A 15,009-nucleotide genomic window follows, 5' to 3' on the forward strand; every position below is an offset into this window, starting at 1 on the left:
TACTTGTTTATGATTTGAAGTAGGGATCCAAATTAATTTTTTTCCAAGTGGATAATCAAACAATTTTTTAAAAAGTCACTCCTTTCCCTACTGGTTTATAATAACATAAGTTTCCATATATTAGGGTCTCTTCAAGTCCGATTTAAGGAAATAACAGTAACATTTAACATTTAATGTGTATCTGCCATGTATCAGGAACTAGTCTAAGCATGTTAGATGCTTAGATTGTGCACTTTGGAGTTTGAATGGGCTCACATGTACACTAGAGAGCCCTGGTGAATGATAGGTTTTACTGTGACTTGTTTACTGGCTGATAAAGATATGGTTGTCAGGTGAAATTCATAAATATGCTGGTTGACACAAACCAAACATATAACTTGCTTTTATTAAACATTGAAAAAATCAACATATCGTCCAAAGAGGCAGACATCCCAAGAGCTAATTTAGTGAAAACCAACTTAACATCAACGTGTTTGACAAAGCTTTGAGAATAAATGAGCAATTAGATTCTTAAAGTAGGACTAGAACATGAATGAGCTCTAGACCCCAATACAGTTATAAGCCAACAAATTAGGCATTGTTTGGCTTAATAGTTTTAGCTTTAATGTATATATATATATATATATTATTTAGAATATTAGCATCTGAACTACATAATGACTTTATCATTTTATTTTAATTAAAACAAAGATTTCTGGAACCTCCAAGTAGTCTTTGAAGTTCTCCAATATGGACATATACTAACCCCTATTCCTCACTACATATCAAATGTGAAATAACTGTCAATATAGACCAACATTTTCATAAGATTTCTAAGGCTTCTGGCACATAAAATATATCTGTGTGACAACAATGTCATGATTATATACAAAAAAAATATTTAAAATGTTCCTTGTGCAATTTAAGTTCTAAAGATTAAAAAAACAAATGTTCCATGTTAATAAAATATTAAAATATTATAAGCTTCCCATAAATTTGACATTGATTTTGTAATTACATAAAGAACACACAAGATAAGGCTTGCACACTAAGTGATTCATCATTTAAATGAACTGTCGAACCAAATATACTTATTTGATATTCTTAGATCTCTAGATCATACTTTCAGCCAAAATACACTTTAATATAACTTATAAACAATTCCAATTAAACTGTAACATTGAGGCAGCAAATGTCAGATCTACATTTGCCTACCTTTTTATGTGTCACACAAATACAAGTCTATGAATCTTAATTTATTCTTTTGTCTAAGTCACCATTGTAGAGAATGTGTCAGTAAGTGAAATCCACAAAAGGCGACGAAGTCTCATTTGAGAAAAATGAAAGTCATTAACACCTTGTCTTAAAGTTCTAAAGCAGCATAGTCAGCTTTTAAGGCAAAAAAAAAAAAAAAAAGGCCCAAAATATTATAACTTATAAATTCTGTAATTCTTCTTTTGGCATTAAAAGCCACAGCACAAATTCTTACACTTTAATAGACAATATATTAGTGTACATCTGGATATACATTGGCCAACATTCTCCATCAGCATGACATTGTTCTGTGAAACAGAGGTGGTGAAGTGCATTGTGACAGGGCACATTTAATGGCCATCCTGGGCATCAGGGGACATGGAATGGCTGAGTCTTGACCTTCCATTCACAGATATTGTATTTGATGGAACAGTAACCTAAGAGAAAGAAAGAAGCACAGTTTGCACCCATCAAGTGAAAATGGCACAGCTATCTAATTTTCAGTTTTCAACAATTACCACTTTTGAACTTCTATATAATTGTAAGCGATAATATTTAGTGTTCCGTACTCAATAAATCACAAATGATTAAGAATAAATGTTCACTCTACCATAAAATTAAAAATGAGAGAGTTTTTATTTCCACAACAAACAAGTTAAATAATCCATTAACACATCTTAGCCTTCACAAAATTACCAAATCAACTCAAAGGACAAGAGCACAAACAGACTGCAGGCCAAGCTGTTGAAGAGCATTTTTTGCTAGGTTAATTCTGGCTCCTCAAAGCTGCCTTGGAAAATGTAGAAAAATAAAGCGAATTCCACAAAACAAAGAATTTTTGTATTGATGGTATATATTAACTTGACGTTCCCCTCCCCAGGTACTCCTTGTTTATAAGAAAATACAGCTTTGGTTTTTAAAATGCTGTCATTTGAAGGGCTAAAAAAGTCAAATCTAAGAGTGTTATGTCAAAACAATTGCAGAATGAAAAGTAGTTTTCTTCCTCCCAATAAATAAACTCCGAAATTCCAAGATTCTATGGCAAAGTCTCCTATTTACAAATGGTAAGTGAATGAAATTCACTAAGAATTTCCTAAATAGCTTGAAATTCTAACATTTAGAAGAATGTTTTAAAAAATCATCTGGATTCTGGATAGTAAATAGGTATAATATTTTGAAATATTATACATAAAATATGACAATACTTTTAAAATGGTTTTAATTTTAAAATGGTTTTTTAAAAAATGGTTAATGTCTAGTTATAATTTTAAAAAATGGTTAATGTCTAGTTATAATTTGAATAGATTCTTAACCAAACATTATCACAAGAGAACTGGAGTACAAAAGGCCACAGATTCTGCCTTGCATCAGAGTAAGTTCCTGAAAGGGAAAATAAAATGGGCAAATTCAGTTTGGATTTGATTTCCTAGTGCTTCATTCATGGCCTTTTACTAAAACAAAGATTGGTAATCGAAACGAATCAACTTTCTTCACAATGAATCCAGGATGGAGTAGAGTGGTTGACACTAAAACAGCTAAAAGAAAAGTTGCCACCAGGGGAAGGAAAACTCCTGCACCTTGTTTAGTGTTCACGTGGGGTTCCTTTCCAAATATAGCCAACAAACAGGTAATGACCTTTCATTATGTAACTTTGGCACGAAAAGTTTCAGTGTGTAGGGATTATTTTTGTAATTATTGCCAAATTTGCAGTGGTCATAATTCCTTGTAAGAAAAAGAGACAAATTTTAAGCATTTAAAAAACATACCAATGACCCTAATACAGATAAAAGATGTTTACTGTAGCACCATTTATAGAGTGGAGAAACTAGAATCTAGTGAAATGTACACCAACAAGGAGCAAATAAACTATGGTTCATTCATATAGTCAAATACTCCATAGTCTGTAAAAGAATAGTGTGTATGTGTAATAAGATGGAAAACATCAAAGAGATATTTATGAATGGTTTACAGAGGAGTTTATTTTTGTACAGAAAAATTAAATATGTTTATATACTAAAAAGTGGCCTGGAAGGTTTCACTTTAATCTATCACGAGCAATTATTTTAAGGGGAAACGGTATTTCATTTGATATTTAAAAATTTGTATACTAAACTTTCAAGCATGAAACGACATTATAGACTAGTCTATAAATTCTGTGTGGTCAGAAACCTTGACTATTTTAATGCCACATTATACGCATGTTTATTTTAGTGCCTGGCACGGTATAGATCAATGAATATTTCTTGAATGGAATACAATAGCTTTTTATAAACATTTATAAAGTGAAAGAGTGTTGCTTGAATTTTTTGAATAATGAACATATGACACCTACGATAAAGATATTTTTTAAAATTAAAAAATTTTAAACATTAAAGAATTTACTAATATGAGCATTAAAGAATTTACTAATATGAGCATCTACTATTTGACTGTCTCAACTTTAAGTTTAAAGAATATCAGGAATATTCTTGTAGTTTTCTTATTCTTGTAAGGAACATTTGCTATAAAACTGTCATTTATTAATATATATGGAAAGAACTGCCAACCTGAAGCCCTCGGATTGTACAAATTCCAAACAAGGAAGTATGAGTAAAAAGCAGACCAATTAAACAAATAAAAATGCCAGTAAGTTCTGGGCGACTTATCCCATAAGTTCTGGGTGACTTATCTGGCTTCTTTCTTCCTTCCAGGTTTTTATGGAGCCAAAGATAAATTTTACATTCTGAGGAAATGGTTAATATCAACTACTAAATACCATTTGTCACTTTATTTTCATAAACGTATATTCTACTTGTAATAGTGTAATAACCTTTAGTAGCTGAAGCATCAACAGGAACCAAAAGTAGCCAGAAAGTTCTTGTATCAACACAAGTAAAGGATCATAGTTTACTTAATCTCATATTCTCTGAAAACAATCTGCTGATTCACATATAAATCTTTATGCCAAATACATTTTATAAAACAGTAAACTAGATTTATTAAAACTAGGAAGACAAGACAATTCTGTGACTACATGGGGGTCAAAGAGGGGTAAGGTGTGGAAAAAAATCTTAATATGAAAAAAAAACCATGGCATGTTCATGACTACATTTACACTAGAGCAATCAACTAGATAATTGTTCTAATGTGAACCAATTATTATAATGAAGGTTAATTATTCGGGTATGAACCAGAGCCATAAGGCAGGTTGGTACCTGGAGTTAAACTGAACATTTGGGTGCCAAAATATAGGCAAACCTGGAGCCAATTTTCTGATGAACAATCTAAGCCCACTGTCAAAATCACTGAAGATTTTATTTGGCACTATAACTGTTGTTCTATAAAAGAAATGTTAGAATTTAAAACAAACCAGGAGAAATGTTCAGTACAGGATAGAAATATGGGACTTAAGCAAAGATCACAAGGAATCAGAGCCTTTTGGTGTCCATTTTTACTTCCTTTTGCAATATATTTTTTGAAATACAATACATGTACAGGAGAGTGCACTGAACTTAAATAAACAACCTGATGGAAACAAACACAAACGTATATATAATCCACCACTCAGGCCAAGAGAATAACTCCAGCTCTCTACTGATCTTGTCTTTATTTAAAATGTTGACATTTTCTTTATCACAGGTTTTTGCTTTCATTTAGACGTTTAAAAAATCTTGCATTAAGATAACATTTATCTCGATTACTTAGTTTTTTAGTTTCCTCTTAAATTGTGTTGCCTGTCCTTCTCCTACAAACCCCAGCAAAGCCTTTTCTCTCCCTGTGGAAGTAACCCTATCATGATTTTTATAATTACTTCCTTGCTTTTAAAAATAATTGCCACCTACGCATGCATCGTTAAATAATATAATTTAGTTTTGCATGCCGTCAAACTTTACACATAGACATTTTTATAGGTCTTTACCCTGTTGTGTTTAGGTGTACTTTGCCCAACTTACTGCTGTTTGATAATCCATTCTTTAAATATATTGTTTATTCTGCTTTTGGATATTAATGTTATATTTACTTAGAGCTATTACAAACAATATTTCATGAATATTCTTATAAATGTGTCCTGGTACACAACACACACCTTTTTAGGGTATAATTAGAAGTGAAAATACTGATCATAGTGTGTCAGTTCCATGACCTTTACTAGACCCTGTGTTCATTTTTAGTGCAAAAAAAAAAAAAATTGATTATGTAAGGAATTTTCATTAAACAAAATTCGGGAACTGGCACTACAAAGACTCAGGGCTATTGATAATCTCCTACTGAGAGAGATAAAATTTAGACTTGATGGAACCTCAAGTAATGACTTATAAACAGGATACAATTATAGGATCATCATTTAGAGCCTGCTTTCTATGCTGATTCACATCCAGCTCATTCTGGAAGCAAGGAGAGTTTTATAAGTGAAGAGACTGCCAATTTAGAGCCCGTATCACCAAGCACACAGCTGCTTGCCTGTACAGTTCTGTTGGCCTAAAAGACATTCCCAACTTAATGCACTCTTTTCTGCAATGAGTCCATTGGAACTGATTACTATTATCCACGGACTTAGGAAAAGGCACTGCAGTTATGTTCTGTCTAGCTACTTGGTTCTCCTGTGGACCTGATGTGCCACTGCTTCTCAGTCCCAGGCTGTGAACACCCAGAAGGCAGAGGCTTCGTTTCATTCATTTTTGTATCCCCGGCATCTAGGACAATGTTTAGTACTTTTGTGCTTAAAAAATGCTTATCAAGTTTATTGAACTGAGAAAGCTTTACATTTTTTTAACGCTTATTTCTTTTTGAGAGAGCGAGAGAGCGAGGGACCACACGCGTGCACATGAGCAGGGGAGGGACAGAGAGAAAGGGAGACACAGAATTGGAAGCAGGCTCCAGAGCTCTCAACACAAGGTCCTACGTGGGGCTCACACTAACAAACCGCGAGATCATGACCTGAGCTGAAGTCGGATGCCTTACCAACTGAGTCACCCAGGCGCCCAGAATTGAGAAAGCTTTAGATCAGAAGTGACTGACTTGAAACTGAACCTTAATTTACAAGATTAGAAAGAGAACTATTTTCTTAAGTGAAGATGTACAGTTTATTTGCGTGGGCATATTTCCTCACAAAAATATAAATGTCGTGACCTGTGAAATACCAGTTTCAGTACTCAAAACCACCAACTTTTTTTTTTTTTTTTTTTTCTGCCTGGCACCTGAATTCAGATTCTGCAAATACTTGACAAAATTCAAACCTAATCTCCTGAATTATTCCTTCGTGTTTCCTCCACTCCTGACAGCAGGCAATATTTTGCCCTGTCTCCTTGTTTGCCGAGACGGGAGCGCCAAGCCCTCCATGAAAACAGCCGTCACTCATGGCTCCACTGAAACACACTGAGGAAAATGGTGAGCGCAGACAGGGCTGGCCTTGGAGATGTGCCCGAGATGCCCTCCCCTTTTCCTTCTCTCCTTGCAGCATTCCTGTCCCTTCGCAGATTTTATTTCTGTTGAGCTCAGTGCTTTGCTCAACAAGTCTCTTACTCTTCTCTAAATAGCCTCTAAAATGATTAGAGAAGGAATTCACAAAACGAAATGCCTAGGGAGTCAGGAGAATAATGAGTACTTTTCTTGTCTTGAGTGTTGAGGAACTTGCAACCAAGACAACTAAGGGGAGAACAAGAAAGACATTTAGGGAGACTACAGCCTCTGGGAAGTCCAAGTTTTGATGCCAGGCTCCAGGCTTCACCACGTAGGACTTCTTTGAGTGGATGAAAGCAACAGAGGGAGGAAACTCACCTCTAAATAATTCCCTGTGACATTTTTTTGGCATTTGCTCCCCAAAAGAAGCATACCTCCCTTCCTGAAGTTCTCCTACATCTCCGTAAGGAGGAGCTGGCCACTTTGGCAGGGCCTTATTAGACTAGACTTCCTGCCTTCGGTGTCATCTAAATTCCCTAGATTTTCCCTACATTTTTTAACCTATAAAGCCACCTGCCCCCCCGCCCCCTCATTCTCCCACATATGGTAGTTGACTTTGATCATCGTGGGAGCCAGGACTGAAAACTTGCACGTTCCTATTGCTAGTGAGGCTTTTCTGGAATACGGAGGGATTTTCTTTCTCAAAGAATTTTTCTTGCTATGCTAATACAATTTATTAAAATAAGAGTCCAGGGTACTTTCTATATATAGTTATATAATAATGAGCAAACCCCATGTTCTGCACCTGGCCCATGTTGTGGAAAATAGACCGGACATATTTTTAAGTATGTGTAAGACTCTGGACTCTTTCAGCTTATACTTTAAAAATGACCCTTGACATCAAAGAGCAACTTCTGGCATCCTCCCTATTCAGATGCAAGAGCCAGAAAACAATTTCCCCTAAGTATTAGTTTGACAATGTTGAAAATAAACCCACTGTCACCCATCTGATAAAGAAAACTTACCCTTTTCAATTTGGCAGCAGCCTCTCCAGAACGGATTGCAGTGAGCAAACTCTGTCGGATCTGTTCTGGGTCAGAGCTTTGGAATGTTAAAGAACTTTGTCTCTTAAGAATGAATGATGGGCAGTCAGTTGGAGATGGTATTTGGGAATTCTGTTCATTATGTGCAGAGTTATTTCCCTATAAAAATAAGTGCAAAATATTTATATGAATACCAACTGAACAGTGGGCCATGAAAAAAAATTCATCATCAGTGTATTTTTAAAGAATCACTATTTGCCACACTGGTGTTTTAGACATAGTTCTGTTTCCTTCCCCAGTGAGTTATCTCTGCTGCCCGAGCTCAGTTGGAAGATGAGGGTATTACCTTCCCTTCTCTTCAACTTATGAGGCTAAGGAAGAAAAGTGGTACCTCTCTTTGTTTTACGAATACACTAGTAATTTTACTGTCCCTAGGTCAAATAATGCTGATTTTTGCCAATGGAGTTGGCCAGAAGAGCCAAATAATAAGAAAAAAAAAAATTCCATAGGCTAAAAAAATAACACATTTTTAAAGTTACAAAATATTAGGTTTTTAAATTATCATTTTTGACAGAACAGAATGGACAAATTGACAATTTTATATTGGTTGAATCTAACATAGCTTCTAATAAAAGAATATTAAGGACCATGCTACATGTAATAGCTTATTTTGTGTTAATGGAAGTCACAGGGGCTAAGTGATGACTGTGTTTTCTTTATTTTGCCCATGGACTAAAAAACATTAGGAATTTCCAAATTTAAGAATCAAAATTTAATTAAACTTCTTAGGCAAGATATTTAATAACCAATTTAACTGGGAACTATTATCAAATAATCTTAAAAATGTCTTTTTTAAACTGCCAAATATCTTTACAAAAGATGAGCTAAACAGAGCTTAGGCAATGACTCAAAAACTGTATTATCTAAATCAAGCTCTGTTGTTTAGGAATGGTATTGCATTCCAGGAAGAAACGCAGGCTTTGTTCCCAAGTAGAGAATTAATCTCTACATCATACATCTCTTCCTGACATTATATCAAAGATAAGAAACATAAATGTAAAATACATGAAGAAATAGTCTTCAAGATGAATACTGCTTTGAAATTATGGAAAAATCTTTACTTGGCAATATGGTTAATGTTCTGTTACTCTACGAATGTTTGAAAAAGTAATATAAAATACTTCTGGAACTGTCACACAAATCTGAAAGTATTCTTTAAACAGTATCAGGGTAAAAGTACACAAAATATTTTTTAAAAATTGCATGGGGATTATCATAATTCATACTATAAATTTCATCCTTTCCTTTGACTATATTATTTGAATCTAGCAAATTATAACACTTAGTTGACCAAACACTAAGTAAATAAATGCCCTTTTATGTAAATTATTAAGGTTAGATAATGGTTAAATGATATTTTAGTCAACATACATATAACTGGAAAAGTTAACACTGAATTAACAAAAATGTGAAATTAAGAAAATTACATTTTGAGATTGAAAATTCTGGTTTCAATTTAAATTATTTATATATGTCAATGTTTGGTAACTAAGGTTGAATATATGTGATAGAAAATGTATAGTTGAGAAGTATCTGGTTATATTAACTAGTCTTTACTGCTTATGTTTCTATATAATTAAAACTATTTTGCTATTATGTAGAAGTAGAGTAGAAAATAAACCAGAACATCCAGAAAAGTAATAAACAACTTGAGATAAGCAAAACACAGGAAAATAGAATCAGAAGTATAAACTAGTACAATATACAAATGTATGGCAAAGAAAATTTAAATTAAAATAGGGGCACCTGGGTGGCTCAGTTGGTTAAGCATCTGACTTCGGCTAAGATCGCTCAGATCATCATGATCTCATGGTTTGTGAGTTCAAGCCCCGCGTTGGGCTCTGTGCTGACAGCTAAGAGCCTGGAACCTGCATCGGATTCTGTGTCTCCTCTCTCTGCCCCTCCCCCACTTGTGTTCTCTCTCTCTCTCTCTCTCTCTCTCTCTCACAAATAAACATTAAAACAAATTTTAATAAAAAATTTAAAAAATAAATTAAAATATTTCCTAATGATACAATCATTTAATGACCGTATAGTAATACCCAATCAAGTTATACGAATTATAATAATTCTGAGAGTAAATAATCAGATGTTATGTATTTTTACTCTTTATTCCCTATGGTAGCTTGCCATTGGATTAATATGAATTCAGAGTTAAGTAACACACAAATATACAACATGCTTGTTAACCCCCATTTAAACCACGTTGTATAAGAACCTCTGATTTTTAAAAAGGTCACATTACCTTATCACTCACAAGTAGTTGTGGGATGCCCACAAATTTATTTACAGAAGGAGCCTTCCCTTCTTCTGTGTCAGGTGGAGGTCGGGCAGCTGCACCCTCACTGCATGACACTGTGCGCACTTTGCTGAGAGACTGTGACCGTTTCACTACAGCGAGGGCAAAGGGTGAGGGAGCAGAGCTCGAGTAAGGTCTCGGTGCACCAAAAGTTTTCAAAGTCTTCAGATTTAGTGCAGCTAATTGATTCGCAGGAAGAGGAACAGGTCTCGGGGCTATGGGAGGTGGAGGGGTTTCAGTAGGCTTCTGGTTGCTGATGTTATCATCAGCATTTTTAATCTGGGGCTGTGGAGGAGATGGAGTTGTTTTACTTAAAGGAGAAAGAGTTTGTTCTGGAGGAGGTATCACTTCCCTTTCCCCCTCTTTCTTTATTAGTTCTTTCGGAGTAGGGTTAGGGGCCACATGGACACCTTTGGCAGCTGCAGATGTCACATAGTGACCTGAAACTCTTTTTTGCATCTGTAGGAAAAAAGAACTTGGTTTGGTCTGGGGATTTGAAACCCGAGATTTAAGTTTTGACTCCAAAATATTGTTTATATCTTCCAAATTTGGCACGAAAGGAGCTGTGCCAGTGTCCCTTGTCATTCTGGGAGTAGGTTTCAGAGGACTCCCCATGGCAATGCAGGGTGAGTTCTCCACGCCATGGACCTGATGCTCTGTTCTTGGGCTCGGCTGTAGTTTAAGGTCTGCCTTTGGCTCCTTTGGGTTGTCGGAAATAACAAGATCTTCTGTTTGGATTGCAGTTTCTTTCACATATTCACCAGTGTGCTTTTTTCCTAAAGTATGGATCTCGTGATCATCTTTATACCCAGTGGTTTCTGATTCCGAATTTTTCAGTATCTCCAGGGTCTTGGGAGGCACTATTTTATAAGTAGTCATTCCAATTTTGGGTATGTACTCTCTTGTGATTTCATTTGAAGGTTTTGGCTTGGGATCATAGTCTTGTCTATAAAGTGGATAATTCTTTGAAATAGTTGAGTTTTTATCAATCCCATCTACAGAAGGCAAAAGGCCATCATTACCACGTGCACAAACTGGATCTTTTATGGTGAGTTGATTCTCTGAATGTACGTTTAGGGGGCCCTGACTCCTGAATTTCCTTGAGGCATCTACAGCAGAATCTTGGGGACTTAGAGATGAGGGTTGAGTTGATTTATCGTTACTTGGAGTTTGCACACTTTCATTAACTTTGAAATTAGACAAATGATGACCTTGGTGATTCCCCTCAAAACTGTCAGAGGAAGGGTTTGTCTGAATCGCCGCATCTTGCATTTTTGTCTTTTCCTCACAGGGTTGATTCAGTTTTTGGCCTGCTACTAATGATGGAGCTAGATGATTTTCCTTGTAACTTTCAGCAGTATCAGTTTTATGTGCCTGATAGTTTGATAGTCTGTCAGCTCCCATGTCCACACTGTTATCTTTGGCAACACCTCCCACATTGATTTCTGTTATCCTCACTCCATTTTTCATATTCTTTTCTGTGTCCGTTGGAATGACAATTATTTCATTTTGATCTACTAAGGGAAAAAAATATTGTCAAGTGAAATGTATGAAAAAACTAGAAAAAAAACTCAAGTTTTCAATGTCTGCCTCCCCCAAACTGAAGTAGGTTGGTTTGGATTCTACAGGTAATTTTCAGCTAATTATACAAAATCAAGTAATAGCATTAGGAAGGAAAATCATGGGCTTTGGTATCATAGAAATCAGAGGCTAGAACCCGGCTTGACTGACTACAGTCTGTGTGGCCTCAGCATGTGACCTAACCCCTTTGAGCCTCAGTTTGCTCAGATGTAAAAAGGTAAAAACTTGTATTATATTTTATATGGCATTAATATAACATGCCAAATAGGAGACGATATTGCCCAGAACAAGCAGTCCATGGAAGATAGCTACGTTTCTCCTGATAGGTAGACTTCCTATTTCAGTTAATGTTAAGAATGACAATAGAAATTGACAAATTCCAAGATGTTTTTCCTTTTTTTTTTTTTTCCTATTTTGATTCTGTCTTTTCTATAACCCCTAGTGTATTTCTATTTCACGCCTTACATCAAAAGGGAAACAAGCCCAGTGAATGTTATCAGTTTTAATTAAGGCAAACAATAGTAACATTACCTTTAAGAGTTGAAGTAAAAACAAATTCTCAGTTGACTGTCTTGGTAATTAGGCATCCTTGATAAAGATTTTGTTTTCAGTCATAATATGGGTGATTTCAACTACAGAAAAATAATCACGTGCGCTCTGATTTTTCTCTGAGAAAAATTCTCATGTCAGAGTCCCAGTAGAGAAAGCAGCCTCTCTCTCCCCTGCACTACTTTTCCTCTTAATTCTAATTCAGATCTCCTGAAAGCAAAAATCACTTGCCAGTGTCTAGGTTAACAAGCAACAGTTGCCAGCCAGCAACACGATGGCAAAGAATTGGAATGAGGCATCTGGAAGGAAACACAGGTTTATGGGTGTGTGCTATGTGTTCTGGTCCTCAGGGAAGTGATTTATATACTGGGCTCCTGTAGTCAAATGCCCAGAAGAATCATTGCTTCTGAATGACCGACTAACCCTCATCTTCAAAATCCTTAGTGGCTTCCCCTTCCAGATAGGGCAGCAGTTCATACAGCACAAGTGAAATGTGAGCCCTGGGAGTCAAATCGTGAAAGGATGTCAAGTATTTCTCTAGAGTTGTATCATCACTCACTTTTACTTGTAAGATAATGAACAATTTCACTGCCTAAAATGTCATAAGCTATTCTGAATAGTTCTGTTAAAAAAGAAAAATATGCATGCAAAAAAAAATATCATGTTGCCAGGTAAATTTGTATACTTTCTAAGTTTATTTATGTATGAGGGGTGGGGAAGGGCAGAGGGGCAGAGGGAGAGGGAGAGAGAGAGAATTCCAAGCAGCCTCCAAACTGTCAACACAGAGCCCGATATGGGGCTTGAACTTACAAACTGTGAGATCATGACCTGAGATGAAACCAAGAGCTGGACGCTTAATCGACTGAGCCATGCAGCCACTCCTGTATACACACAACTTTTATTTACTTTTAAAAAAATTTTTATATGAAATTTATTGTCGAATTGGTTTCCATACAACACCCAGTACTCATCCCAGTGGGTGCCCTCCTCAATGCCCATCACCCACTTTCCCCTCCCTCCCACCCCCCATCAACCCTATGCATCAGCACTCCTGTATCCCTTGGGTAAATTCCTAGCAGTGCTATTGCTGGGTCATAGGGTAGGTCTGTTTTTAATTTTTTGAGGAACCTCCACACTGTTTTCCAGAGTGGCCGCACCAGTTTGCATTCCCACCAACAGAACAACTTTTAAAAATATATTGGGGGACTGGGTGGCTCAGTCAGGTAAGCATCTGACTCTTTATTTCAAGTCAGGTCATGATCTTGTGGTTTGCAGGTTTGAGTCCTATGTCAGGCTCTGAGCTAATAGCGCAGAGCCTGCTTGGGATTCTCTCTCTCCCTCTCTCTTGCCTGCCCTCCCACTGTCTCTCTCAAAATAAATAAATAAACTTAAAAAAATACCTTCATATTTTTACACCCTACCTAATTGCATGATTTTTTGGTCATGGTAGTAATATTTTCTATTATGTTGCAAGGTTCTTATATTAAATAGCTAATTTTTAAATGGAATTCATTTTTATTCTTCCTGAAAAATGCAACTGATTATCAGAATATTTATTGTCTATACAAGTGACTTCTCAAAGACTAATAATTATTAGCTTTTGTGAGTAAAAACACATTTGATTAAAAATCATTGAAAAGGCACATTTCTACCTAGGTTCTTATTTAATTACTTCACAAGTATTTTTAACGTCTACATGAAAAGTACTATTGTCAACACTGCTATGAGCACAAAAGAATGTAAGAAATGTTCCCTGGCACCAGGAAATGAATGTAAATGTATTTCTTTCTCTCTTATTGTAGCTCATTATCCAGTGAGTATAGGTATAGTCCAGTTACACAATAGAAATATTTTCCAAAACAAAGTAAATCAACATAAAAATATATTGTAAATTCAGTTCCCTATAACAAACCCTAACTAATTGTTTTTAGAACTCCAAATGTCTATTTTTCACATTTTTGGTGGGTCGCACCTACTTTACTGCTTTTTAATTCTGAATTTCTCCTGAGAATCTCACAATTATTACCAATGACAGGGCGTGAAACCTAGAATCACTGCTGAACTCAGTAGCTAATCCATCCTCATACTAATAATGACACTAACCAAATGTCAATGACTGGTTAGGCCATTTTACAATGATAGCCAGAAGTTAAAGGTAGATTTTGTAATATCCTGTCCTCTCCCTACTCAAAACCGATACCAACATCTACAACACAAGTCATTTGACAAAAGGATGACTGAAACAAATATACAGAGTAGGTGAAAAAGAGGGAAGAAAATATTAAAACTTATCTATTATCCTTTAAGGATAATAGAAATTATTTTAAAAGTCCCCTATATAATTCAATTAAAAAAAAGTATGGGGGGGGGGAACCCACCCAGAGTTGACCAAGGTTATTGCAAATCAAATGCAAACAGAAAAATATTATTACAGAAATATACCTGTGACCCTAGCACTAACTTGATGCCAAAATCTTAGCAAAAATGATTTGATGATCATTTTTAAAACAAGGAAGCAGCATGATTTCTCAGTAAAAACTCTACTGACCATCATAGTGTATGCTGTGAGAAACTAAATCAAGAGGAAAAGGAAGGGGAAATTATATACTTTTAGAACTTCTCAGTATTCTATCTCAGGATGGTACTGACCACGGGGAAAAAGACTTATTCAAATTAACCAACACATGATGCGCCTGGGTGTCTCAGTTAGTTAAGCCTCTGACTTCAGCTCAGGTCATGATCTCGCAGTCCATGATTCTGAGCCCCGAGTCAGGCTCTGTGCTGACAGCTCAGAGCCTGCTTCGGATTCTGTGTTTCCCCGTCTTCTCCCTGCCCCTCCCCCACTCATGCTCTGTCTCTGTCTCT

General features: G+C 35.8%; 1 protein-coding gene across 14 annotated transcripts in view; it reads right to left on the reverse strand.

Annotated features, from left to right (window-relative positions):
• Nucleotides 1-365: 365 nt before the first annotated feature.
• COBLL1 (cordon-bleu WH2 repeat protein like 1) overlaps nt 366-15,009 on the reverse strand; it is a 168,178-nt gene continuing 153,534 nt past the window's right edge. For 10 of the 14 annotated variants that reach the window (XM_040475224.1, XM_040475222.1, XM_040475228.1 and 7 more), the window contains 3 exons: nt 9,961-11,531; nt 7,638-7,814; nt 366-1,670 (listed from right to left, as the gene is read on the reverse strand). In XM_040475224.1, coding sequence (XP_040331158.1) covers nt 1,584-1,670; nt 7,638-7,814; nt 9,961-11,531 — 1,835 coding nt within the window. In that variant the 3' untranslated portion in view covers nt 366-1,583. The remainder of the gene's footprint in view (nt 1,671-7,637; nt 7,815-9,960; nt 11,532-15,009) is intronic. The other 4 variants (XM_040475230.1, XM_040475233.1, XM_040475220.1 and 1 more) reach the window with 2 other exon arrangements.

Source organism: Herpailurus yagouaroundi, unplaced genomic scaffold (assembly GCF_014898765.1).
Source record: "Herpailurus yagouaroundi ecotype Mexico unplaced genomic scaffold, PumYag 140, whole genome shotgun sequence".
NCBI classification, from domain to species: domain Eukaryota; kingdom Metazoa; phylum Chordata; class Mammalia; order Carnivora; family Felidae; genus Herpailurus; species Herpailurus yagouaroundi.